The sequence below is a fragment of the Neodiprion lecontei genome, chromosome 3, assembly GCF_021901455.1.
Source record: "Neodiprion lecontei isolate iyNeoLeco1 chromosome 3, iyNeoLeco1.1, whole genome shotgun sequence".
Taxonomy (NCBI): domain Eukaryota; kingdom Metazoa; phylum Arthropoda; class Insecta; order Hymenoptera; family Diprionidae; genus Neodiprion; species Neodiprion lecontei.
Window position 1 is genome coordinate 6,604,002 of NC_060262.1, and position 25,676 is coordinate 6,629,677.

General features: G+C 39.9%; 3 protein-coding genes across 5 annotated transcripts; 2 read left to right on the top strand and 1 right to left on the bottom strand.

The window, feature by feature from the left end:
- Positions 1 to 163: 163 nt before the first annotated feature.
- LOC107221977 (protein zntD-like) lies at positions 164 to 5,862 on the top strand. The gene is made up of 6 exons (XM_015661166.2): positions 164 to 2,886; positions 2,985 to 3,532; positions 3,761 to 4,148; positions 4,243 to 4,407; positions 4,513 to 4,711; positions 4,787 to 5,862. Exons 2-6 carry the CDS (start codon positions 3,186 to 3,188, stop codon positions 4,795 to 4,797), a joined length of 1,110 nt encoding a protein of 369 aa, XP_015516652.2. The 5' UTR covers positions 164 to 2,886; positions 2,985 to 3,185; the 3' UTR covers positions 4,798 to 5,862.
- On the bottom strand, positions 5,817 to 9,846 carry LOC107221978 (neither inactivation nor afterpotential protein G). Of its 3 annotated transcripts, XM_015661168.2 has the most exons (9): positions 9,234 to 9,450; positions 8,966 to 9,168; positions 8,082 to 8,441; positions 7,788 to 7,958; positions 7,437 to 7,590; positions 6,811 to 6,932; positions 6,537 to 6,720; positions 6,223 to 6,451; positions 5,817 to 6,023 (listed from the first exon to the last, which is right to left on the bottom strand). In XM_015661168.2, exons 1-9 carry the CDS (start codon positions 9,358 to 9,360, stop codon positions 5,894 to 5,896), a joined length of 1,680 nt encoding a protein of 559 aa, XP_015516654.2. In that variant the 5' UTR covers positions 9,361 to 9,450; the 3' UTR covers positions 5,817 to 5,893. The 3 variants fall into 3 exon arrangements, with proteins under 3 accessions (XP_015516654.2, XP_046591838.1, XP_046591837.1); XM_046735882.1 differs by lacking the exon at positions 9,234 to 9,450 and adding an exon at positions 9,806 to 9,846 and having other exon boundaries at positions 6,537 to 6,932; XM_046735881.1 differs by having other exon boundaries at positions 6,537 to 6,932.
- A 29-nt stretch (positions 9,847 to 9,875) lies between these two features.
- Positions 9,876 to 11,265, top strand: LOC107221976 (probable ribosome biogenesis protein RLP24). The gene is made up of 2 exons (XM_015661165.2): positions 9,876 to 10,035; positions 10,370 to 11,265. Exons 1-2 carry the CDS (start codon positions 9,955 to 9,957, stop codon positions 10,805 to 10,807), a joined length of 519 nt encoding a protein of 172 aa, XP_015516651.1. The 5' UTR covers positions 9,876 to 9,954; the 3' UTR covers positions 10,808 to 11,265.
- Positions 11,266 to 25,676: the final 14,411 nt, after the last annotated feature.

Here is a 25,676-nt window from a genome sequence, read left to right on the forward strand (position 1 = left end):
GCTAGGGTAGGGCACTGCGGTGGAGTAATCTGTGCCCGGCGACTGAATTCTCAGGTTCACCGCCAGGTGGCGGCGCTTCGTAACTTCACTCACAAGTGAAGTATAGTTGAGCGAGTACTTGACTCCGAATGCTCCCTTTGTTGTTACCGGGAGGTTACCGGTGGTCGTTGAGTTGAGTCGCGTGCGCGAGTGGAAACCGGTCGATGTTGTGAGAAGCAGATGAATATGAATGGTTATAAAGGGCACTTCTCACGTACGCAAAAGCGAGATTGCTGCGTGTTGAATGTGGGATTCGGGGTGAAATCGTGCAGCGTGTTGACACTGTAAGTGAAGAGGCGGTTGGAGAAGGAAGCCATCGAAACTCCGAGCTTGAGTAGCGTGGCCTAAATTAGCGAAATCAATTATAGAAAATCCTCTGCGACTGATGAAATTCCGCCAGTTACACTGTTTTCTGACGTAATATTACGACAGTACGCCGCGCCCTCAGGGGCTCATTTTCACTCCAAATGAATAAGCAGATCCACATAAATACATCTGTGCCAAACGCAACTTCGATAACAAATTCGGCCAATGAACAACCTTATGCAAATGTTGATTGCAACACTACCGATCAGATTGAGCTAATTTTCACAATGTTCGCCGCCGGAATCAAACAACTAATTTTTAAACTTGGTCTGAGTCTACCAGTGGGTAGTGTTGCTAAAGACACAACTGGTCGTAACAAGAATCGAGGGTTCAGCGCGAATCTTTATACAGGTGAGGGGCCGATGAAAATCACAAGATGATGGTTGGGTTATTCGACAACAAGAAATATTTTTTCTTGTCGGCCGTATTGGCTCTTTGATAAATCGAATTCAGATGCGAAATTTGTAAAACGAATCGCAGATTCGACTCATTTAGGTCGCGATATTGAATCACATGAGGAATCAAAGCAACGCGGAATTTCTTGCGAAATTTACTATCGTTGGCAGAATTATTAGCGTAAAGTAAGGAACTCAAGGAACTGATAAAGACATAGAGAAATCAGTTGAGATGCTTTCCACACTCATTATTCAGTTCGCAGACATGAGAAATGATTGGGACTCCGTGAAGGCTGGGATGCGATTGAGTTGTCAAATACATGGAAAATTGAGCCCATTTTTCCCGAAACGCGAGTACGACGTATTAGGCGATTTTTCGACGAGTTGCGGGGAGATGAACGTACTTCTAACTATGAGAAGCGTTTCAAAATTGAGGTGTTTGATAGAATGCTAGATGTAACAATTACCCAACTTGACACCAGGTTTCAGTCTGTTAATCGGTTGAGTGTCAATTTCAAATGCCTATAACCCCCGTTTTTATTACAGTCATCCGATGGAACTATTCTGACTGCATCAGATGTGCTGTTATCAAGGTATTCAACGGAATTGTCAGCAAGCTTGTGTTCAGAACTGCTCCGCTTAAAACCTAGCTACAATAGTCATCTTCCAAAATTAACTTCCATTCGCGGAGTAGCGGAACTGCTTTTGATTCACAACCCCGCATCAAGTAGTTTCAGTGATACAATTACTGCATGCACAAGTTTTTGAACCATGTCAGTTACTGCAGCAGCATACGAAAGCAGCTTTTATGTTTTAAAATTTATGGAAACCTATCTGAGGCATAGGATGTTGCAACATCGTCGAAGTTCTTTGGCAACGTTGTCAATCGAAAAAAAAGATAGCACGCCAGTTTGACCTTGAAAAAAATAATCGACCAATTTGCTGAAGCTAAGGTTTAAAAGAAAGTTTTAAAATTACTAAAAGGTAAGCCTAGTTCTGAAGTTGTGAGTGGGACTAATAGTAGAATATATAACATTGCGTACATACAATTGAAAAAAAGTCTAGAATCATGCAACTTGCAACGTTTACAATCATTTTTGTTGCACAACTACGCGAATTAAGGTCCATCGGGTCTCTGTTGGAGACTAAATTGTGATTTGATGACAATCCGTTGGAGTGTCAATTACGTAGCTTGAATTACGTGCAGGATAATTTTGCGTAGAATTGAGAGAGTATAAGGAATAGCTTTCTCCCTTCAGAAAGTTACATAGATATCAGAAGTATTCTCATTTTTTTTTTAACGAAACCCAAGTGTCCACTCAATCTACAACTCAAATTTTTCTCTAACAATTTTTGCCTAACAAGTTTTGCCTAACAATTTTTGCTTTTTGATGGATTCTTATGGCGCGTCTCTGCGTGAAAAGACAATTGATGAAATCCTCATACATGCGGAACGTGATTCATTCTATGCGTATTTATATCCGAGCATTTACCCACCACCATACGTGCAGACGGTGCTTTTCAGTTCAGTGAGAACAATTCACAGAATTTTTATTTATTGCGTTTCTTTTTAGTGAAATGTGCAAACAATTTTGCGTATTTTCGTTTTCGAAGATATGTCGTAATTATAATATCAGAGTATTGATCTTCACATGAAGTCATTGCCTCGGAAAATCAACATGTTTATGAGGCCATAGGCAGGCATTTGAGATAACTTCAAAAATTTGGTTCATTGTTTCAAAGCAGTGATTAAACTTCCACTTGACCGACTTCACGTGACCTCGAAAACGAGAGATCGATGATTGTTTGGCAAATGTATTCTCTATATCAAACACATGCATTACTGCTATCGGTGACCTGCATCTAGCATTTATAGCGGAGTCTCCGAGATAACGTAATCATTGGTATTGTTACATCGAACAAGTTATGTGGGGATTGTGTCTTATAAACTCTGCTGCGTGCTGTCCAAGAGCATAATTTATAATTCGTAATTATTATCACAATGCATTGACGTATTGTCGGGATAAACATTGCTTTGGTATGCTTGGACGTGAAGTGAAGTTAATTTGTAGACGCCTTTTCGCCCGTGAGAAAATTAACCACTTTTACGCGACTGAATACTTCGATGTGCATAATTCCGGTTTCATCACTTCAGCGCAATCAAGCATTCCATTTTCATGCCAGGCACAACAGACAACACACTGCGAACCGTTGAGATTATTGGAGTTATAAATAAAGAAAAAAGGGGTAACTCTCGTTCAAGTTCATGGCAATTATTCACTACTGTTTGTCGCGGTAAGCTGTAGAGTGTTGAATCGTTGAGTGTAAAGTTTGGTGTAGAAAAGTTTCGACTCTTACCGCAAATCGTGTACCTATCTTGAAACGATGGAATTCAACGATTTGGTCGCGAAGATGTTGTCCATGGCGTTGATATTCGGGGGGAGTATCTTCATCGGAACATTACCCGTATTATGCAGAAACTGCAGTGGACAACGAAGGCAGGTCTCCTCTTCATTGCTTTGTCTTGGCGCTGGAGTTTTATTTGCCACTTGCGCGCTGCACATGCTTCCAGAGTCCATACAATCTCTCCCTGCCTTATACGCAGGGCTATTATTCTGCGGCGGGTTCTGTTTACTTTACGCGGTGGACGAAATGATTTACCTTATACGGGGTCGACCCATCAACTTGCCGCACGTCCATCGACCTGCAACAAGTCGCAGGATCAAGCCCACGTAAGTCTAGAGATCTCTGAATCGGTGATCTTCACTGAAAACTGTGCAGTAGGACAGTGTAATAGAATTAGTGTATTTCATGAGGCTAGATATGATTGTTGGGTTTGCTCCGATGAAGAAAATCTGTGCGACATTTTCTTACGGATAAAACTGAAACGAAACGTAAACTGATGCACGACAAAGATATTCAGACGATTCCATTCAAAACAGTAATCATATTCCTTTCAGATCAATACTTCGACGGAATGATGATTGTAAGGTCACTGTCAGAGATGCCAGGGAGGGAAATTTCTCCAATGAATACGTCGGTCACAACCCTGATTCTCAAGTTTCTTATCAGGCTTACACTCACGGCAGACTTCGAGATCGTTCGTACGAGCCAAATGTGAAAAACACATTTTCCAATCAGAGAAGTGTATCTGACAATGAGGTCCACTCTACGACACCTTCGACTCCATCACTTTGGCCCGATGAAAACGAAACCTTACTTACTCGTGAAGCACACATCGAACCCGATTCTGATTTTAACGCGAGTCTACCGGGACTCTTGGCGGCGTTGGCCTTGCATGCGATTTTGGAAGGAGTTGCCATTGGGGTACAGACAGAGACTGCTAAGGTAAGGATTGCTTGATGATACCCATGGCGAAGGTCTTCACTTAGGTATTTACTTAAGCTGACAATTTAACAATTGAGGGAAATTACATTTTTAGGTGTGGCTCCTCGTGATAGCAGTAGCTGCGCACAAATTGGTCGTCTGCTTCTGTCTTGGCGTCGAAATGGCAAGATCTGTATCAGTTTTGCATCACGTATTCGCTATCGTTCTATTCGCAGGCGGCTCAGTAGCTGGGATTGGTATCGGGATGGCGGTTAAGGAAGTAAGTGTTGAATGAGTAATACTTTCAGATTGATCAGACCGCCTAAACAATCAACTCTTCATGGTTTATAATCGAACGCTTTTCGACTTTCTTCCAATGTTGCAGAACAGCCAAGATTGGGTAACAGTGATACCCGCGCTTAATGCTGTGGCTGCTGGGGCACTTCTTTATGTGGCTCTCAGTGAAGTTTTGCCGAGAGAAAGAGCCAGATGGCAGAACACTCCAAACCGCTGGGCAAGAATTTGGCAATTTATTTTCTTCGTATCCGGCATTGTCATAATATTCATAATCAAGAAGTATATAAGTGAGTATTCTTACGGTACCTCATTCGTTGACGCTACGAATAGTTGAAGTTGACAGTATTTTTTTTTTTTTGCAGAGGCGACTTAATCATCGACTGGCAACGACTAACAGCTTCTATCTCATTGAACAACCATCGACTATAAGTTCCAGAAACGTATCGTAAATTACATAAATAGATCGTAGTGTTTTATATTTTTTGTAAAATTTGTATTTAATAATATGATAGATAGACATTCTGTTTGCTGACTATTCAATCTGTATCTTCTGTTTAGTATTATGCGATTTGAACCTAAGTTTTTGAGAGTGTCCTCCAACTTTTGATTCGTCGCATTACCATAAACCCACATTCCATTAGTGGTATTATCTATAGTTCCATAAATATCTCCCAATATCAGCCCTAGTGATCCAATTTTCTTGATTAGTACATCTTCTGCACAATTCACGAAAACCGTACGTTTTTAAGCGTCAATTTTTGATCGATCTTTTATCTTTGGAATTTCTAGATTGTGTACTTTACTTTGGAGTGTTTCGAGTTCCTGGTTGGTTGTTTTGTCACCTATGCCTTTAAGCTTTGCGGTTATTTTAGAAATTTGGCGCTCGTGATGATCCATCACTTTGAGCCATTCTTGTAACTTTGCGGCTTTCTGGAAGATCGGGACGGTTGTTTTAGTGCCTTCCATTTCTATTATCATGTGATCTTTTATGTCCATATTATTAGGGACTTCGTCAATGAACGAATCATCTGAGAAAGTCAACGAAGTTGACGATCCTTTAGACGACGCGCTTTCAATGATCTCACTTGACATAGTGCGTGGTGTTGGCTGTTCTAATCTACGTATCCTTTCGCAGATCTTTATCATATACTGTCTGGCCTCTTCATCTTCATCTATGGGTATCTCCTGTATTTGCTCCTCTCCCATTTCGAAAAAAGATAAGCTGTCAGAGTCCATGTTTGACTTGTATATGATGGAATTTTTCTTCCTATCAAGGACCAGATTCCTAACTGGGACTATATCTATCATAGATAGTATCGTAAATTACATAAATAGATCGTAGTGTTTTATATTTTTTGTAAAATTTGTATTTAATAATATGATAGTCATTTGTACGAATAAATTCATTTATTAATAAAATTTGTAACGTCAGCTTGTTTTACATCATCATAGAAAAGTGGGTTTATTTCTTATTTAATTTTCGTGATAATGTCAGCGGCTCGTTCTGCCATCGCGATAATCACTGAGTTTGGCATACCTGAGATAGGGGATGGCAAAATACTTGCATCTACGATTCTTACCCCGTTGACTCCAATCACCCTACAAAAGATGTAAAACGATACCATCACGAGATATAAAAGCTTACATACAATTCTGTTGCATAATCTGCTGATAAATCGATTTCGGAATCGTGTACATATTCGGAAAAGTTTTCCCACCTTTGTTAATGCAGTGAATATGAATTTCTGGACGTTTCGATGACCGGAGAAATGAATACTCTAGGTCAGAACTGACTTACCTCAGATATTCGTCCACCACTGCACGATTGTCGTGTCTATTACCCATCTGACAAGTCCCACCAAAATGATGACTGGTTAGACCTGCGGTTCTCGTTAAGCAGTTCGTAAATTCCAGGTTTGAGTAATCCGGTTTTAAATGGTTGCACTCATCCAAATTAGGAATGTGAGGCGTCACACCCAACTCCATGAATTGGCGTGTCCTCAGTGTGTCCATGGCCAGATTGATCGCTGCAAGAAATTGACCACGATATTAAAAGTTGCAGTTTCCAGTTAGCGGCGAGAACTGAGCGGATGGAGAATTTTATTGTTGTACCTTTGTGCGTGCACGCGACGTCGTAATCGTTCTGAAGATATCTGGGATCGATTATTGGTGGATCTGAGAAATGAGATGAACCTAAAGTAACCCTTCCACGACTCTTCGGTTGTAAGCAATTTGCCAAGTAGATGAAACCTTCCTGTTTGGAATTGGCGTACGAAGGGAAAATCGCCCTGAAAGTCTGGATTCCGCAAAAGGATATTACGCTTTGTGTATGTTCGAATGTTGGATGAAAAGCAAACATTCGTCCGAAATCAGTGCTTGTTTTTACCGTAGTATGATAATTGGCGATGTCTTTGAGCAAACTCTCGTCCGCTGATCCCATGCCAAAAAAAACAATTCCACTATGGCCTGTTATTCCTGTGCCCAAAATCGCGGTCGATGCCAAAAGTCCTGAAATTCAACGAAAAATAATAAAACGCAATCGTCATCTTTGGCATCAGAAGTTGATATCCAATCGTAATTAATTTCGGTCAATTTGGTGGCGCACCATTCACAAAAAGCTGAAATAATTCGTGTTCAAATCAATTTACATAAGAGGTCCTTTGGTAATGAATACCCATAATTTTTTTCATAAGGATCCGGAAATCGTGTCCTGGGATAAAAAGTGAATACATAAAATGTTATTCTTTTACTCCCGAAGAGAGGGTGGAGGGGGGTGACTGAGTTATGAACCGCAGGGCACATGTTTTTATGACTCGAGAAACATTTCGGAATGGATAGTTTGAAAATCCGAAAGCAGGAGCATTTGTGTTGAGAAAAAATCAATGAATTCCGATGCCAAGGATAAACAAGGTTAAATCAATTTGTACCGTGCAGGAACTTTAACTCTCACATTATAAACATGCATTACGCATTCGACTTGTGTGAATGTTGGTTTTTCATTCAGGCATTTACCACTGCCAAAAGCGTAGTACTTGAAGATTTCACTCAGTGACATCAACTTGTTCAAAGTGACGCTTACAGGTGTTTTGAGACCGATGTAAATCGGGACATTCAGGTGATCAAACAGGTTCTCTCCAACTTTTTCGAGGTGACTCACAACGGGGATCTGAAAGTGAATCGAAGACGATATCGAGGTTCGCTTGGAAAACCGGCTTTGGGAATTTTGAAAATTGAGAAAACGGGATTTGATCTCGACCTTCGGCCATGAATTATCATCGCCAAAAATAACAAATGACAATAATCAATTAGGTGAGACGAATATCTTATCAATCAATTCATGTAGGTCATGCAGCTTTTACTTACGCGATATTTTTTAAGCTCATTAGCCGGTCCGATGCCGGATAGTAATAGTAATTGCGGAGTGTTGAAAGCACCTCCGCACAGAATTATTTCTCTGTTAGCCTTTATTTGATCCATTGTGCCGTTTTGATGTTGAATTTGAACGGCTCGTGCCGTAAGTTTGTCAAAAATTATCTAAACGAAAAATAGACTCTATCACTCCATATGAATTCAGTTGATATTTGTTATCTCATAAGTAAGACAATCACGCGGTGATTGAGACTAATTAAGACCCACCTTAAGATAGTTAAGACTTACCTTAGTGACGAATGTATTTATTAATATGTGCAAGTTCTCTCGGTCCCACGCTTTATTTAAGTAAGCGTTATAACTGCTCCATCTGGCACCGTTTTTCAGGGTGTGTCTCGCTAAAATAAGACTAGTATTTTCCCGAGAAATTTCGATTCCTGCGTTATGAAAGGCTCGAGCTAATTCTTCTTTCACTGAGACTGTAGTAACAACCATTGCATTCTCTGTACGTTTAAAATACGGCAAGAGATCAGCGTAAGACCATCCAACTGGCCAATTGGCATAGTCTTCGGGTATTCCAAAGGAGTGAAGCAGATAGTTCACTTGGCCACTACCTCCCAATCCCTTGCCTCTGGGCACAAATTGCTTCTGTGTAAATATTAAAGTCAATTATCGGCTATTAGCGACCTTATTAATCGAATTATAAATTACTATCATTTTGTGATTGCTATTATAAGTTGGATGACACAATTGAACGTATTCGGGGAACGTCGATTCATAAAAATATATAAGAGCATGAACATTAGGGTTTTTCAAAAAAAGACAAATTTTTTTTCTTCAAAAAGCAAAAAACAATATCAACAACTTGTTATAAAAATTTTTTAACTTTCAAAATAAAAAAAATAAATTTTTCCGTGTTATTTAAATGGAAAATAAAGAAATGGATAGAGGCAAACCTTACTATTGATATTAAGAGCTCATATTGGCGCCAAAATTTTTGTTTTTAGGTATACTATCAATTTTTGGACACCACAAGAAAAAAATTTCGGCTTTTTTTTTAAACACCCTGATGAACATGTTCAATGATGAATCCCTGTTCATTCTTTACTATAGACCATATATTTCACGATACTTCAGTATTTAAATCGTAATTAATATCTATGTATAAATACTTGATCGCGAAGGCCTCTCGATGAAAACGTTTGAGGCTTTGTTTGGTAAGCCCAATTTGCGTCGGTTCCTTGTAGCAGCGGAGCTGCCAAGGGAACGGATGAGAACCATTTGAAGTATCCACCGGCTTCTATAAGAAGAACCGATGCATTCCCCGATTTCGATAGTTGTGATGCAATAACGCACCCTGCCGTTCCAGCCCCGACTAGGTTGAAAACGGTTAAATTTCAGTAAACTAAATAAGTTTTGTAACGGAATTTTCATAGTTACCGATTATGTAGTCGTAATTGTTCGCTGGATTTTCAACTATGTTAATTGGCGTACCATAGTAATAATTGTAAAGTATGGACAGCGTTAAACAAACAATGGGAAATATGAAAATATTCCACATCATCATTCACGTAATTATCGATAAACTTTCAACTCGAATCAACAGCTCTGCCTCTTCACAATGTTATCAAGATTCTTTTTGTTTCGTCTTAATGATACGGCTACGTAATTGGTATGTATATGTATTATTAAGTTAGCACATGCGTTGGTATGTATGTAAAAGAAATCAATACTTCTAGCTCGGTGAATCTTGGCATTCAAATCTACCGTTTCGTCGAACACGAAAAGACCGCGCACTTGGTCGGTAACTTGATGCAGCAAGTTATTTTAGTCGGTAAGTAAAATAGTAATGCTCGGATTATGTGTGTGTTGATTGAACATCAATCCTTCGGAATTTCCAAAGAGAAACATAGTACCTAGTAAGTGTTGAGCTTACAGATGAAGCACAATTCATATCTGACTGAGAAAGTTGGAAAATTTGAATAAAATGTAGATACAACACGATTACTTACCGAGTTTCGGTAGATAAGGTAGGCAGCGCTTCATTGATGGTTTAAATGCTCAGACTGTCCATTGGCAGCACTGAATTCTTTCACTCGTTGCCAGCAAACGTGATAGTTGATTTGTTTCGGTCTTTCGCGTCTGGTAGAAACGCAACGAGATGCGTATTGAAAACTGTTATTTCTGTTCGTCCCGTATTTATCCGGGACACGGTATACAATTCGTTAGAAACGACTCCAAGGTGAGTAATTTTCTGAGCTTTGCTTTGGTTATTGTGCTTGAACATTCTTAGCGACATTCACAAGGCGTTTATATTGGGATTCGTGAGCACGTGTCTAGCGTGACAGAAAATTTAGGTTATGTTTCTCCACCTCTTGGATATGGATATCAATAATTATTCACTGGATTCAACGTTTTGCTCCGATAACTAACAACTGATAATAAGATAAGAATAAACATCAAATCCCGGATAATGATTATAAGAACTTTTTAAAGATTTTCACATTCACAACTCGCTCAACAACATTTGAGCGAAAACAACTTACCGAACTTATCGCATCGTTATATTATTTCAGATATTCAAATTCTGTCGATCAAAATGCCACGCGGCATTCAAAAAGAAGAAGAACCCAAGGAAGGTGAAGTGGACTAAAGCCTACCGAAAGACAGTCGGCAAAGAATTGTCGGTTGATCCGGCGTTCGAGTTTGAAAAGAGAAGAAACGTACCACTTAAGTACGATAGAGAGTTGTGGACGAAGTCAGTCGACGCCATGAAGAAAATCGAGTTGATAAGACAGAAAAGGCAGAACGCGCACATAATGCAGAGACTGCGCAAGGGACGCGAACTTGAACAAGACAGAGACGTTAAGGAGGTTCAACGTGATCTGAGTCTAATCCGCTCACCAGCGGCGGGTCTTAAGGAGCGCAAGAAGCTTGAAGAGTCTGTCGAAGAGGATGAGAAAATGGAGGATTCGGATTCTGAAGAAATGGAAGCTGAAGAAGTTGTGCTATGAATGTTGAAGAAGCAATCAGCAATTATTTCTTTGTACAGAACTTTAAGTATATGGTTAATAAGTTATCCGCGTTTTTTTTTCACTCAAAACATCGTAACTCAAGTATCATTAGCTATTACTCTGCGCAGCTCTGAGTTCTGCACTTTCATAAGTTATTAATATCGTGATTGTTTTCTTGTCAAATTCTGATCACATCAACGTACAGTCACTATTGGCATCCATAAATAAGTACTAAACTATGGCATTGATCCTGATAGCATATACGATTTGGTTCCTATATAATAAATTAATATTCGGTTAAATTTTCAAATATGTTACGAAATCTATTCATCAACAGCTTATTTGGGACTCATATATATATAAACCCATGATCAGCACAGGTTCAAATGTAATGTCTTACTGTTGGGACAAAGTAACACATGAAAATGTAAATAAAATTCGTATTCAAAAATTTTCAAGTTTTTGTTTTACTGTATGATAGTAAGAGAAGAGTATTTGGGAGTTTTTGAATAAAGAGAATCACATTCACTGATGAAAACAGTTTACAAGAATCAAAATTAATGTCGGAAATTGTTAATGTTTGAAATTGAAGATGTGTTTCTCAAAAATATTAAGCGCTTTGTTTTGGGTTGTGTGATATCAACCACGAAGTTTTCTTTCAACATTAGTGAGAATGTCTCGGTCGATACATCTAATGGCAAACGGTTAGTTTCCGTTATCTACTATTGGTACACAGCCAACCGTTGGAGAATTAGTAATTTGAATCTTGACGTCTGGTATTCAAGAATCCGTACGGATACATGCTAGATCATATAATAAATAGATGACGTTATGGTGTGAGGACCGAATATTTCAGGTTTGCGAGGGAAACGGAAGAACAGGAAGTTTTGAGTCAGAGTCTATACAGTACCAATTACTTCGGAAAGTAGAAAAACGAATTTGTAAAATTGACCTCTTCAGGAATTCCGTAATATACCTTCGAATTCATCGGTGAAGTTAAAATAAACTTAAAACTTGGAATTTGCATCTGATTTGGATGTTATTTAGAATCAGTTCAAATTGTCTTTGTATAGAAGCATCGATTCACGTCGATCGCAACTATTGCTGCAATAATCGAGAAACAAGTGTTTTTTTCATCATTAACCCTTTCATACATACATTTTTCCTTATATACGCGATTCACTCGAAATTTTGCGCACATGGGCTATTGGGGTCTCTGATTACGAATCTGAACTCGAAATTCGAATATTCGAAATGGCGGATGCAATATGGTCGACGTAAATTCGAAAATTGATTTGATTTTTATATAACTATATGTTACATGGTCTTCGGGGTCACTGATTACGTATATGAAGTCGAAATTCGAAAATTAGAAATAGGGGATCCAATATCGCGGGTAAACAAAACAACAGGTAGAAAAATTTTGAAAAAATACTGTATAATTTTTTGGCGTGTATTGTAAGTTTGTGTAACAATTGGAATTCAGATTTTCATAGTGGATTACCAAAAAATGCTTCTTGTCGTGGAAAAGTACAAATTCGACCATTTGTTTACATAAGCTATTTTTTAAACTTGAAAATATTTCATAGATTATCTGGTACCAAAAAACTCGGCTGTTATTACCAAAAAAGTAGCTTAATAAATAAGAAGCTGTAAAAAAAATAAGATAAATCGTGAATTATAGGGTTGACCAGTGTCTTCGTTCCCCAAAGAGTGAATTTATTTTATGTAGCCGAGTTTAACAAATAAGCCATTATGTCAAGACCACATCATCGTTTTCCGTACTTTCTTGGAACAGTTGGAAGAAGCGGCTCGAGGAAGGAGATTTTTTGAGGATTCGATAGGCCGGAATGCGAAGGGTGGAAGAAGATCGAGGACTGCCGCAGCGGGACCTCGAGTAAGGTGTGAACCTCGATGACAGAGCAAACAGTGGCCCGATGTTTCGGCAATTACTGGGCAAACTGGGGGCCTTGTTTGTTCTGCCCGAAATGTGTTACAACAATACTAACCCCGAGGACTAACAAAACACTGGCTTGACTCTCAAAGCGGTCAAGAGCGTGACTCGCAGATTCATCTATCGGTCCGAATTGGCCGAATAACCCGCCTTCTACGCGCGACGCCTTTGACGGGCACCGCGACGCCACGACGCCGTTGTTCATCGCTGACAGCTTTCTTTCTACCTTGAAAGTTTGTGTTTTTCATCCTCTACCTTTCTTCGTCCGTACTTTCTTCCATTTTCTGCATCAACGCGGGTGCCAAGTAGTTGCAGTGAATCCCCCTTACCACGATGAAATACATTACATTTAGGGATGAAAGGTGTGCTTTGGTTACACGACAAACTCGACACCACTCGTCGAATCAGGATCCTTACATCCCGGTGAAACTTGACCTGAAATTTTCAGGATTTTTGGGTCAGTGTAATTTTTTTTAACTAGTATACTTCTTGCGAAATCCTTCAAATTATCCATTAATTTTAGCATTGGAAAAAAACTCATTTACCTGTTCGGACAATATCAAAATCAAAACTTCGAAGATATGAAAACTATGTTACCTTATTGATCTATCGATGAAAAAATTATTTTCCCTATACTTACACCTGAAAGAATGTGAAAATTGGCTAGAAAAATCTTATATTTTCGAAGAAATGTGTTTCTACATTTAAATAGACACTGCGTTTACAAAGGAATAGAATTTTGGGTGGAAAACAGAGTGCCAAAAATAAGGATACCTCGTAGACTTGATATAACGATGTATTTAATTAATAGAGCCGCTGATTCATCGCTGAATTGTTTTTTCGATAATCGAGTGATCGAGAGACCGATTAACTGAACATGTCAATTACGAACAACGGAGTGACGACAATACCGATCGATCGAAAAGATTGATGATCGAAATTTCGATGAATCGACGGATCGATAAATTGACAAACAATAGATCGAAGTTCACGATTGATCGTTGAATCGTACACTCCTAGTTATTTCACATCTCGGCGTTGCCATGGGGATGCAATGCCAGGACCACTGATACGTCAATGTATCAGTGACCAGGACGAAAAGTTCGTGAGGTGAATATAGTCGCGGATCGCGCGCGCGCCACGCATGCTCGAAAATCTCTGCACGATGCTCGACCGATTGACAAGGACAACTTCGGTCAGGTGCCGTCGCGGCGGGCGGTGATTTATTCAAAGCTTTTCCCTCGACTCCTGTCATGTACGAGTGAAACGTGTTTGTAGAATAAAAGAACCGCCGGCTCCATCCGTGGAGTATCGAACTCTGTTTATTGCGAGCCACCGTCCGCCGTGGATTCTTCTCATTTTTTCAATTTCTCTTGACAAGATCAACGCATCACGCGTGTAATGATAAATATCGCGTCACGACGAACATATTAGATTATTTTTCGTTCAGGTGTTCGGACGCAATTCATCCGCAGGTGTAGAATGATTTAAATTCGTCATAAATGGTACGGTGAGAGTTTGTAGTCGGTGAAATGTTCCTTGCATAAGTTGAACTGAACAAAACAAGATGTGAAATTGCGGAATTGGATAGTGAGTAAAATACGAATATCTTTATACTAAATCACAGCTCCGCTCTGTTTTTATTCGGTATTGAATTATGGCTGAAATTGAATTGCTCTCGGTAGTAACAGAGTTCGATTCGAATTTCGTCGATGATAAATTGATCGTCTTATTCAGGATGACTCAATCAGCTCTACCCACCTGCCGCAAATTGAGAGGCTAACGCACGTTACTGTTGTGCATTTGACCAAGCACCGCAGCTTCTCAATGCAAGAACTTCGGATATAAATGGTCCGATTATCAATTATCTGAATTGATCAATTAGTCTGCATGCGGCGCACGTAGTTCAGTAATTGAGTGATTAGGTACAACTTCCTCTTCCGATTTGGTTTTCAATAGGCAGACATGCGGTGATTCTTGCGGGATTCTTCCTCCATTCTTTTTTACTCTCATCAAATTACCAGGGAATTTGGCTCCGAACTCATTGAATATACCGGTCAGGAGTATAACCGTTGTTTTGTTATTACACTCCTTTGATATTTTACCACTAGACTAGACTGGGTGGGTAGGACCTGAGCAACGTGTCGAGACTCTTGTAATAACATGTTCTTCGAAGATCGGAAATACAATAAGACGTGTCACGCACAAATAAGTATAATGCACTTCCAACCACTGGAATTCGGTCGAACAATATTATTCTACGGTGCTTTTCTTTGTCGACCCGACTAAATTTTCAATGTATTTTGAAAATTCTTGTGATTCAAGATGCGGAGCAGTGACACATATATTTTCGAACGCTGGACCAATTCGAGTACCCGAGTTTGGTACCCTATTTACACTGCATTTTGACAGGAATAAGCAACAAAATTTACTCCTTTCGATACCCAATTTGTCGATCGACCGATGTTTTTAGATTGAGATTGATTCGGTACAATTTGGACAGAAACGGACCTTCTCAACCTAGAAATAAAGTTACACATTCAAGAACGACGACGTTATTTAATCATTTCTTCAATAAAAAAGCTTATAGTTGCAACAATTTTGATAAGGAAGTGACTCATTTAATTCGTGAATGATTTTCCTAAATCACCTGAAAAGTTTGTCTTTTTTCGTAACGATTAAGTATTTACAAACAAATCATACAATACGTTGACTAATCGTATTGTTGTAATCAAACGAGGAGCCCAATAAGAAAACTGACAATCTAAAAAGAATTAATCCAATAGCGAATTTAGCGATTAGTTCATCAGGATTGGTTAAATGTTACGATGATCCGATTTCAGAAATAATTCAACGGTTATGTGACTCGCTAGTAGTTATTTTCATAATACATTATTAGAATTGAAACTTGCGATTTTGCAATTTTTTCCTCGATTCTGAAAGGTTCAACACCGCAATAATCTCAATTAATTAGAAATCATTTGCATCAAGTGCTGAGTCAACTTAACCTAAAACCACTTGGGTCAAACATTAATTTATCGAAATTGGTCAAGTGGTGCGATGATTTGATTAGAAAAATCGTTCCACGATCATGCAATTTTCTCGAAGTCATTAATAATTATGTTATTAGAGTTAAAATCGTGATTTTTGGATAACTTTTAAGGCTTTTAAGGGTTAAAATTTGGCACAAGTATCAATTAATTACAAAACACTTGCAACAGTCGATTTAACCCAGAACTATCTGGGATTAGACCAATTTAGGAATTGGATCGTTGATCGTAGTGTCAACTCAGTTCGAACTTTGGAAGTCCGGCATGAGGTCAATTACAATTTTTTGAATTCAGAATGCCGGCCCATGCACCGGTGACAAGATAACCGTTAGAAGAAACCTTTGACTGCTCGTGGAATGATTTTTACAAACTAATATTGGTGTCCGGGTTCATTCATGGGTGTCTCAGGTACCGCGTCATCGGACAAAATTCACCGAACGAATGGATATGTATAGTTCAGAGCGGTGCGTATAAAGAGAAGGGGACAAAGAAGTTCGCAAAAAGTTTGATGCAAGAGCTGAGCTGCAGGTCAAATTTTGCGAGGGCTAGGCCGTCGAAACGCATGTCCGGAAGCTCAACGCGCATAAATTCGTCCTTGTTTGTCGGGTTGCATCGGGAAGCTGCAGGTATACTTGTCCCCAGTGATTCTGAGACGGCTAGTTATTTGGACCAGTAGGTCACGTTGGCAATGCAGAATCAGGTCGTAGCGCCACCGCCGGCCAGCCGCGAAACTTTGGCTCAACCTTAGTAAACATTACATAACCTATGACCGAAGAATCTAACCTAAATATAAAAAATTTGACGATCATAGGTTACGTTATGTTTACGAAGTTTGAGCCTGTTTTATAGCTCGCTGATTTTGCGTTGCCAACGTAACTGACTTTTCGAAAAAATTAACGGTCTCAGAATCACTGCGGACGAGTGTACACGGGATATATTGCGGCAACACGCGATGCACGGGACACACGCGTGCACTCCAAGGAACGGGGCCCCGTGCCCACAGTTGGTGGCCTTGAAAGCGGACGATGGAAGTTCTGACAACCGTGTTGCAGCTGGTTCGGTATTTCTCAACCTTATGCACATACCCAGGCAGCGTATTGGTCGTAAGTTTTCGTGATTTCACCACTAAATTAAATACTGCAGCAACAGCTTCTGATCAAGCCGAGTTTACAAGTGACTCTCAGCCGTGGCGTAATCGCTCAAAATTGATGGTACGTTGATTCCGACCGTTCGGCTGGTGTCAGTTCCGCCACTGCTTAATCAAAATCTCAATTTTTACATAGCGATAGAAAATATCCACGAAAGAAGCCGGTGTCGAGTCGAGGAGACTCGAAAAAAGACTGCTGGGTTTGCCGGAGGTTGAGAACCGCTGAGTCGATCGAACGCCATCTTATATCGACGTTTAATTAAAAGTTCGTCAATGTAAGATAGGCTTAGGGCTAAATTCTTCGGCCGTTACGGAGAGTGGGGATCTTGCCCGGTGGACATGTACCGAAAGAGAAAGAGAACGAGAAATATGTATATCGACGCGCGAGGTGAATCAAGTTCTGTTTTCCAGTTACATCGAAGGACCACATAGCTGGAATCGTAGCTATAGATGAATCAGGATAATTTATATATGACTGTATATGATACCGTGCACCGCGAGCACAAAATCCCTTTCAGGTTCACCATTCCTCGAGAACAACCTGAAAACCGAGATTAATGGTGCTCCTACTGTCGTTCAACGTTCTGGCTTGAGTCCGAGGGGAAAATCAAAACCAAGTTCCTAAAATCCCTCTTAATTGGAAGACCGCGATTTTATCTTACTGATAAATGACTTTATTCTTTCTCTTTATACGTATCGACAATAAACAAACTGATCAGCTTCCGATATACTTTACAAAGGAATTCACTGCAGTACCAAAACCTTTTAAAGCCTAAGTTTTATACAGAGCAAAAATATGCGTATAACAATACGATCAACGCTTTTTCGAAAAAAACTTTCCGATTTTATGGTAATGTTCGGAATCAAAAAAAAGTCAGCCGATAGCCAGCAACATAGTTGGTAGGTTGCTGATACAATCGAATCTAACTTAATACCATCAAATTGATTACTCAATTTGAATTTTAATGCGTCGCTTGGGTATTCAACGTGTTAATAATAACCATGAAGTTCAAAGGTGTTTTATATTCTTTAGGGCATTCTTTGAATGGCTGGCATCGCAACTCGGAAGTGTTACACGAAGCCAATGAGCACAGACTGACTTTGTATCGAACCTTTGTGGTACCGAAAGACGAAAGTATTGATCTTACGTTTGATCTGGAACATGCTCTGTAAGGTGGTTTGCGTCATTAGCAAGGTTGTGTTAAGGAAACGACAAAATATGTGTTACAGGATATGAATGGTACCCAAATTTTCGTGGGTGCGATAAACGATCCACATGCTGTGTACCGGTTAGAAGCTCGTAGTCGGGACAGATCGCGGCAACTGACAAAAAAATGTCAGCAGCCTGTAGTGATCAGATTTTTGACGATAACGGCTGCTGGTTCACGTCTTAGAGCCCGTGCATACCTAATGACATTCAAATATTTACAAAGATAGTCACGTTCCGATGCTCGAGGCACGTGGATGTTTAAAATTCCTGGATCGTCTTGCGCGGGTCTGCGTGGTTGATCTTTGGATTATCGCACCGGTAAGTAATGCATTCGTATATCATCCGCAGCTCCGTAACTAGTTAACGGCTGTTTATTAATCACCTCCGGGTTGGGATGCAGTCTGAAAAAAAAAAAATACATATGTATATATGAGGGAAAAAACCACTTGTTTTCCAAGTCTTAGATCCGTCTGTAAATAACCAGAAATGCAATTAAATGTTGTGACACCGGCTGTCTTCGAGGAGCTGAACCGGGAAACCGAGTGCAAAATGACAAGTTTTAACTCAAGCTCGACGATTTATATTCGGGGAGCTTGAAACCTGGATCCTTGAGTTTCATCATCAGGCTACAAACGTTCGATGAAATAACCGATTTTCATCATGAGCAGAATCTTAATACCTGACCTTATAGAAATTAATATTTCACCTCCATCTGGCTGAAATATTGTTCGAACTATGCACGGTGAATTTTACTCTCTTTCTATTCATCAGTAAACCATTGTGTGCTAAACCCGCGACAATCATGCGAATTGTTCGTGCTACCAGCTAAATACGACAAAGTCGCAGGCGTTGAACTAGCAATCTCAATTTTTTTTCGCAAGCGGAATAAAATTTCATTTTCATTTTATTACAATTTCAGAATGTATGTATATTGTTACATACTTTTGTCTGTCTCGAACACTTTCAACTTCAAGAATGAAGATAATTATACTCTGAATTAATTTACCATACAGATTAATGTTAATCCAAAATCGAAACTGGTTATACACTCACGTCATTTTGAATTTTGAAATTGTATCGCGTAATTCAAGTCATTACGATTGTGGTTATAAGCGATATTTTTCTAATAATTTGGCTGAATGATTATGCATAGTTAAGGGTGCTAAAACGGGAGTAGGGATTCCTCAAGCACTGTGAGTTTCCTGAAAATTCAAAAATTTCCGCAGCTAGTAAATGTTTTTCATTGGGTTTTTGTTGAATATCTAGAAAAATAGCATTCTCGATGCGTCTCTATAATTGACAAACTTTTCTTGAAACTCAATTCCATGTACATGAATATTTACCCAGATACAGCGTGAAGAAGTATGATATGGTTAAATATCGACATATTATATTTCATTGGAGTTGAAAAAGAAGCCGAAGTCCATTTATAGCGTTTTCATGCAATATTGGATGGTAAAGATTACAGTAAAAGCAAATATCTCGATACAAGGAAGTCAAATAAAAAGATTCAATTTCGAAATTCAACCGATACGTACCTACGTGTAAATCTGCACATTTGTAATACATTGGGAAGAAAAAGAATGACGCACCAAATTATTCCAATATCGGCATCAAAACGTAGTTCGCTAAACTCCGTGTGTGAAATTCATTTCAATTGCCGCGTGCAATATTTTCAAATATCAGCGGAATTTTCATACTATAGAGTAATTTAGACCAAAAGCATCCGGACGTTGAGTTTTCGACATCGCTGAATCCGTACTAACTACCTACACTCTCAACAAACCAATTAATAAGACCACTGTAACTCTATCATTCGCTATGAGAAACGATTGTGTTAAAATTGACCAAAATCGGTAGGTTCCGACGACTACAAAACACTTGTGTTCAATTCGAAAAATCAATATCAGATGGTAATGGATTGACATCAGGTATTGTCATAGATTGACATTAAATGCTATTAGATTGACATCAGGAAATGTGATATATTTGCACCAAATACTGTTAGATTGCAATCAGGTATTGTCATACATTGGCATCAGATAGTGTAAGATTGACATCGGGATTGTTACATATTGACATGAGGACTGTTACATACTGACATTAAATAGCGTTAGATTGACATCAGGAAATGTGATATATTGGCACCAAATACTGTCAGATTGCAATCAGGTAGTGTCGCAAATAGACATCAGGTACCGTAAGATTGACATCGGGATTGTTACATATCGACGTTAGATAGTCTTATATTGACGTACGGTAGTGTGATTGATATCAAATAGTGTTAGATTGATATGATTAGCTAGTGTTGAACATCAGATAGTGTCGGATTGACACCAAATTATGCCGTTCAGAAGTCGATGGCGCATTTATCTTGAAGCGATTCGAAAAAGGTCCGTATGTAGTTTTGACGACAGCTAGACTCTCCCGCGGTCCATAAGAATGCTATCCCAGAGTTTCATACTTGAGACCCCGAGCCGACGTAATGAGTGTGGGAAACGACTCTAAGAGTCGACCGCCGCCCTTTGCCGCCCTCCTTGTAGCTCGCGCCTCGCGGCTCACGCCAGGCACATCGCGTCGCCTCAGCTTTCCAACCGTTTCATCCGAGTTTCGTGGCTCCGGTAGTGTTTGTGTTTCCTACCGTGTTTGTATGCTCGGGTATGCCCCGTAGCTCCGACGAAGAGCTGCAGCAGCACTGCTAGGAGCCGTTGCCTCGACTGCCGACCGCCGTAGTTAATCGGCCTCGAGACAGGTTCAAAGGAAAGATCGCGATCGAGTTGACTTTAAACCCGGTGTGAATTGAATAATCCAATAACAGGAATACCTTCGGCTTTCGTCCGCAGCTCACGGCTCCACCTAATGGACGTTCTCCCCGTACCAACTTGGAGAAAATGCGCACACAACTTCGGGATAATTCCCATTCCGAGGTATCGCCGGATGATCGATACGGTACTTGGAAGAAAGATGCAATGTCGCATGTTACCGTCGATCGAGGCACGACGACGTCCGTCGACCTCGCTGATAGCTGGGACAGTTCAGGCTGTACGTCCCAAATAGTCCTCATTCGAGACGTGTGATTGAGGGCCTCTTCACTCGGGCCATGGCGTTTTCAACTTCTTATTCTCGACTCGGTGGATGTCCACTAACAGTAGTTAACTACTGGCTCAGTGATTTGTTGTAGTAGGCAGGAAAGTCCTTGAGGCCTGACGTATGGTACCTACCTAGTACCTACTCTTCGGGGCTCTTCTTCGCTTTCAGAACCAGACACCAAAGAGACTCGAGCGCGCGACACACTCTGAACTCCAAATTGCTTTCAACCGGCAGCGACGAATTCCTCGCATGAGAATTTCACCGCTCGCACAGGGTATGCCAGTGGGAAAATTGTGCCATTGCCCATGGACCTTTCGTCGAAAGAAAGATAGTGAACGTTCGACAGAATTTGAATTTTGCTTCGCCGGTAGATAAACGAGCACTTGTTTTCACCGTTCTGGCTGTTCGGGTCGGTTTCGAAGACTTTGAACTCTGGCTAACAATAATGTTTCTTATTACACTTTTACAACGTGGTCTGAGACCTAGTCGCTTTGCAGTTTCAATGATGTACTAATTTTATGGCTGTAAATTTTACGATGGATTTTTCTACCCGCGCGCTCAGTTGAATCGGGCTTAAACCTTAGTCCCTCTCCGATGCCTTGTGGAGTTTCGGAACTCTACCAGCTCTCACGGGCTCTTCGCACCTTCGTGTGAACTCCACCCTCCGCTAGGATAATAACTTCGAACAGGACCAACCCAATGCAATGCACGCCAACTTCTGGAGAATGGAATGTCGAGTGTTGCTGAAACTCTTTCCATCCATCACTTAAATTCATCCACGCATACCGTGGAGAAATCTACCTACGTCTTTTCAAGAAATAATGCAAACGAGACCAACGATGTGAGTTTGGAAGTTCTCGGCCCAATTGTACAATCACCATCATGGGCATCATTTCAAGACTCTCTTTAAATCTTACCTCTTGATCAAGCAACAAGTCACAACTGACCTGGTAAATACTTTGATATATAAAAACGTTCATCCGAATTGAGAGTAAAGTCAACCGTTTCACATGACGGATATGTCAATGGTTAATCATTGCCTTATATGAAACAATTCGGTAGTAAATCGATGAGAAAAAGATGTATATATAAAATATTGCATCGTTGAAATCCAAGCAAATGTAAAGTATTATACAATATCTCAAGTACTTCACTCATAAATAATCCAACAAATGAAGGTAGTAGGTAAATCCAGCGAATCTTCTGTTAAAATTAGATAAATAAACACCATGCGTCGTCAAGCTGCTGGATGTGAATATGGACTGAGTTGATATCCGATAAACTTTCGTGTAAACAAAATATGTTCAGCCAATCTTGAAGACTATGGTTCACGTGCAGAATAAATCAGCAAAGTTGGCGCTATGATATGTGGGTAGATACTACCGACGCAAGCATTTTATCATTTCAACAAAAGTAACTTACGTATGCAAAACGACATGTAATATTGTTAAAAAACAAAAAAAAATATCAAATCCCAGTAAAAAAGTTTACCCTTTGGGAATCGTGTTCGATCATTGGATATGTTACTTACGATCAGGTGCTTCACTTGTTCGCCTCGCTTGAGCGTAACAGAATTGTTCCAGCTCGAGTGATAAAAAAGTTGTATTTAAACAATACAAACGACCTTTTACGGCGCCTCAAGATATGACGTAACACTTGCCAGTTGCGACGCGACGGGCCGACTCACAAGCTTGGAGTGAAAATCGGCGAAAATTAGTCAACGTCCGCGTCGAGGAAGAGCTGATATTTCTCGCCGCTTTGAACCCGGGCCGCTTTCTAGCATGTATACATATGTATTAACGGCCGGTAGATGTAGATATCTTTTGTAGTGCCGTCTTGTTTGCAGTAATCAGGAACATGTTACCAGACGTTATTACGACACGGAACAATGTGGACCGACTTGAGGCAAGACGGAACCGCTTCGACTGGTTCTGTAACAACTTAAGCATGAACTCTGATCGGGAAGTGGGATCTCGAATAAATTAGCGGGAAGAATCCTTACACATCGGAAGTACCTAGTTCTATGGTATAAAAGGTTGAAACGTGTGTTATCGAAAGAAATCGAAGAGCTTGAAGAAAAATTCTTTGGAGTAAACGCCCACAGGATGACGAGCGAGGCTTTTTGGTACGAGCCGTATGAGGTGTGCGTCCTTCTGGCACGCGAAAGACAAACCGCTGAGTTAATATTGATGCATTGAGTCACGGTGTTCCCGTAAAACGTTTTCCAGGAATTTTGCAAGCGGTTCCGGAAGGCCGGGGAATTCTTTGCCAGTCACGGAATTTTTTTTTTTTTTTTCTCTCTAAAAAGTCGTGTTGAAAATTGCTTAGGAATTTCCTGTGATCACCGATCGGAAATGTTGTATATTTACCGATAACGCGCTACACGGATCCTTCTGATATTCGGTGCTCACGTCAATCCGGTAGCATAAATAATTTGTTCTATTTTCACACACGGTGAACTCAAAAATATCCAAGAATGTGGGGGCACCTCGTCTATAACCGACCGACTTTACAAGGAGCTTATGAACTGATGTAATAACAAACTATCTGATCTAATGAACTTTCTGTGCGGCCCAAGTGTATCGCAACCCCTTCTTTGTGTATCCACGGCATAGCGAACCGGAAGGACCCTTTTTTTTAATCACCTTGCAAGGAAAAACCAATCGGCATATCGGAAGGGCACGCGGGGAAAGTTACTAAGGTTATTTAATTTGTGAGACGTATTTTATGACAAATTTTGCGTATCGTGTGATCTGTGGTTTGAATCGTTTGTCTTGAATCCTAGATAAAATCATGGTTTTCAACGATTCTCTGTCAGTTGATAATCCCAAGGAGATTCTCGACAACAAGATATATAATGTAATGGAAGTCTTTCGGCTTTTATAAGAAAAATTTTACCAGCGAATGGTGTGTGACGACTCGACGGAAGAAAAACATATGTTTCCAAGGGCGGAGCACAAGAATCAAGACGTTTCGTTTTCATATACGGCAAGTTTAGACGGAAAGACACGGATCCGTGTTTGCTTATAGTAAAACAGAAGTCTCGGTCTAGGCATCCGTTTGTAAATGGTTGTAGTTGCCGCAGAAAGGACTCGGGTATTGCTTGTTACGAGGAATAACGTTTCATTGCTCGGGGAAGCAAAATTTTTGTGTATACGAACAGGTCGCGGAGTTGGCAAAGTTTTGTGCTGCTCGACTGATGGTCACTGATGGATAATGATGAAACCTGAAGTGAACGTTAAGGAAATTGAGTAAATGAGCACAATTTTTTCGTCTAATGTCTCTGTCCGTAAAAACTGCATCACTCAAAGTATATAAATAGCCTTTGGGTTCCAGGCTCCCATGCTCACACAAGTTTTCTACACAAGCGTCGGAGTTTGAATCAACACCGTCTTTGGCGGGGAAGAAAAGCCAGACTCGCGGGATACGTGTGGACGTCATTCGTCTAAGCGTAAGCAGAAACCTCGTGATTGTTGGCGCCATATTATTTTAGCATCCTACACGTATCACTGCCTGGATCTAAACCAGATTCTAAGGCAGGAAAGTTTAGATTTCTGTGTCCAAAGAATGCGGGAGAGAATGTCGAAAGGGTTCGTCATTTTCAAGACTGAGAGCGGTAAGTCGAGGCCACCCAAGGTTCAACACCGCGGGTGATTACAACATCGTTACTCATCTCTTAACAAACTACTATAGATAATAAACTGTACAATGCTTTACTGACAAACTTCCAGCCTTTCGGCTTGTACGCAGGGTAGTTATAACTTACGAAACAGGCATATCCATGTACCTCCTGATGCTCGTAGCAATATCACGCGGTTGTATTATTTCCACCACTATGAAAACAATTTACACTCGGTCCAGCACAGATCGAGTCATTATAGACTGGTACAATTAACTCTCCCAAGCTTAATTACGCGGTCAGAGACAGTTTAGTGAAAAGAAATGTTGCAGGGATTTATTCGAGTTTGGCGTAAGCATTGTCTAACTTATTTTGATCAAGACATGTTGAAGAATGATCAGGGATTCTACAGTTTTCTGGCTGTCGATTCTCGTGTTGTCAAATTCATTTTACATATTTATCTGTCAGAAGTGTCAATGAATGTTGACATAGTATAAGAACTACGCGTTCTTTTAATAACTATCCAAGATCGTTGAAACGATCCTTAAGTTTGGAAAAATTGTGTAGTTGAAAAACTGTAAACAGATTTTTTTTTTTTTTTATTTATACAGACCCAACAGCCTATTGGCCAATAACAGGGTCACTGATTGTTACATTTACAATATATAGTAAATAGAGAGATTTTACAAAATATTTGAGATTAATACTAGGTTTCACTGAATTAACCAAATTAAAGTATTTCAAGATAAATTTAATAGAGCTAATTAATTTTTCATTATAATTGATTGACTATTCTCAT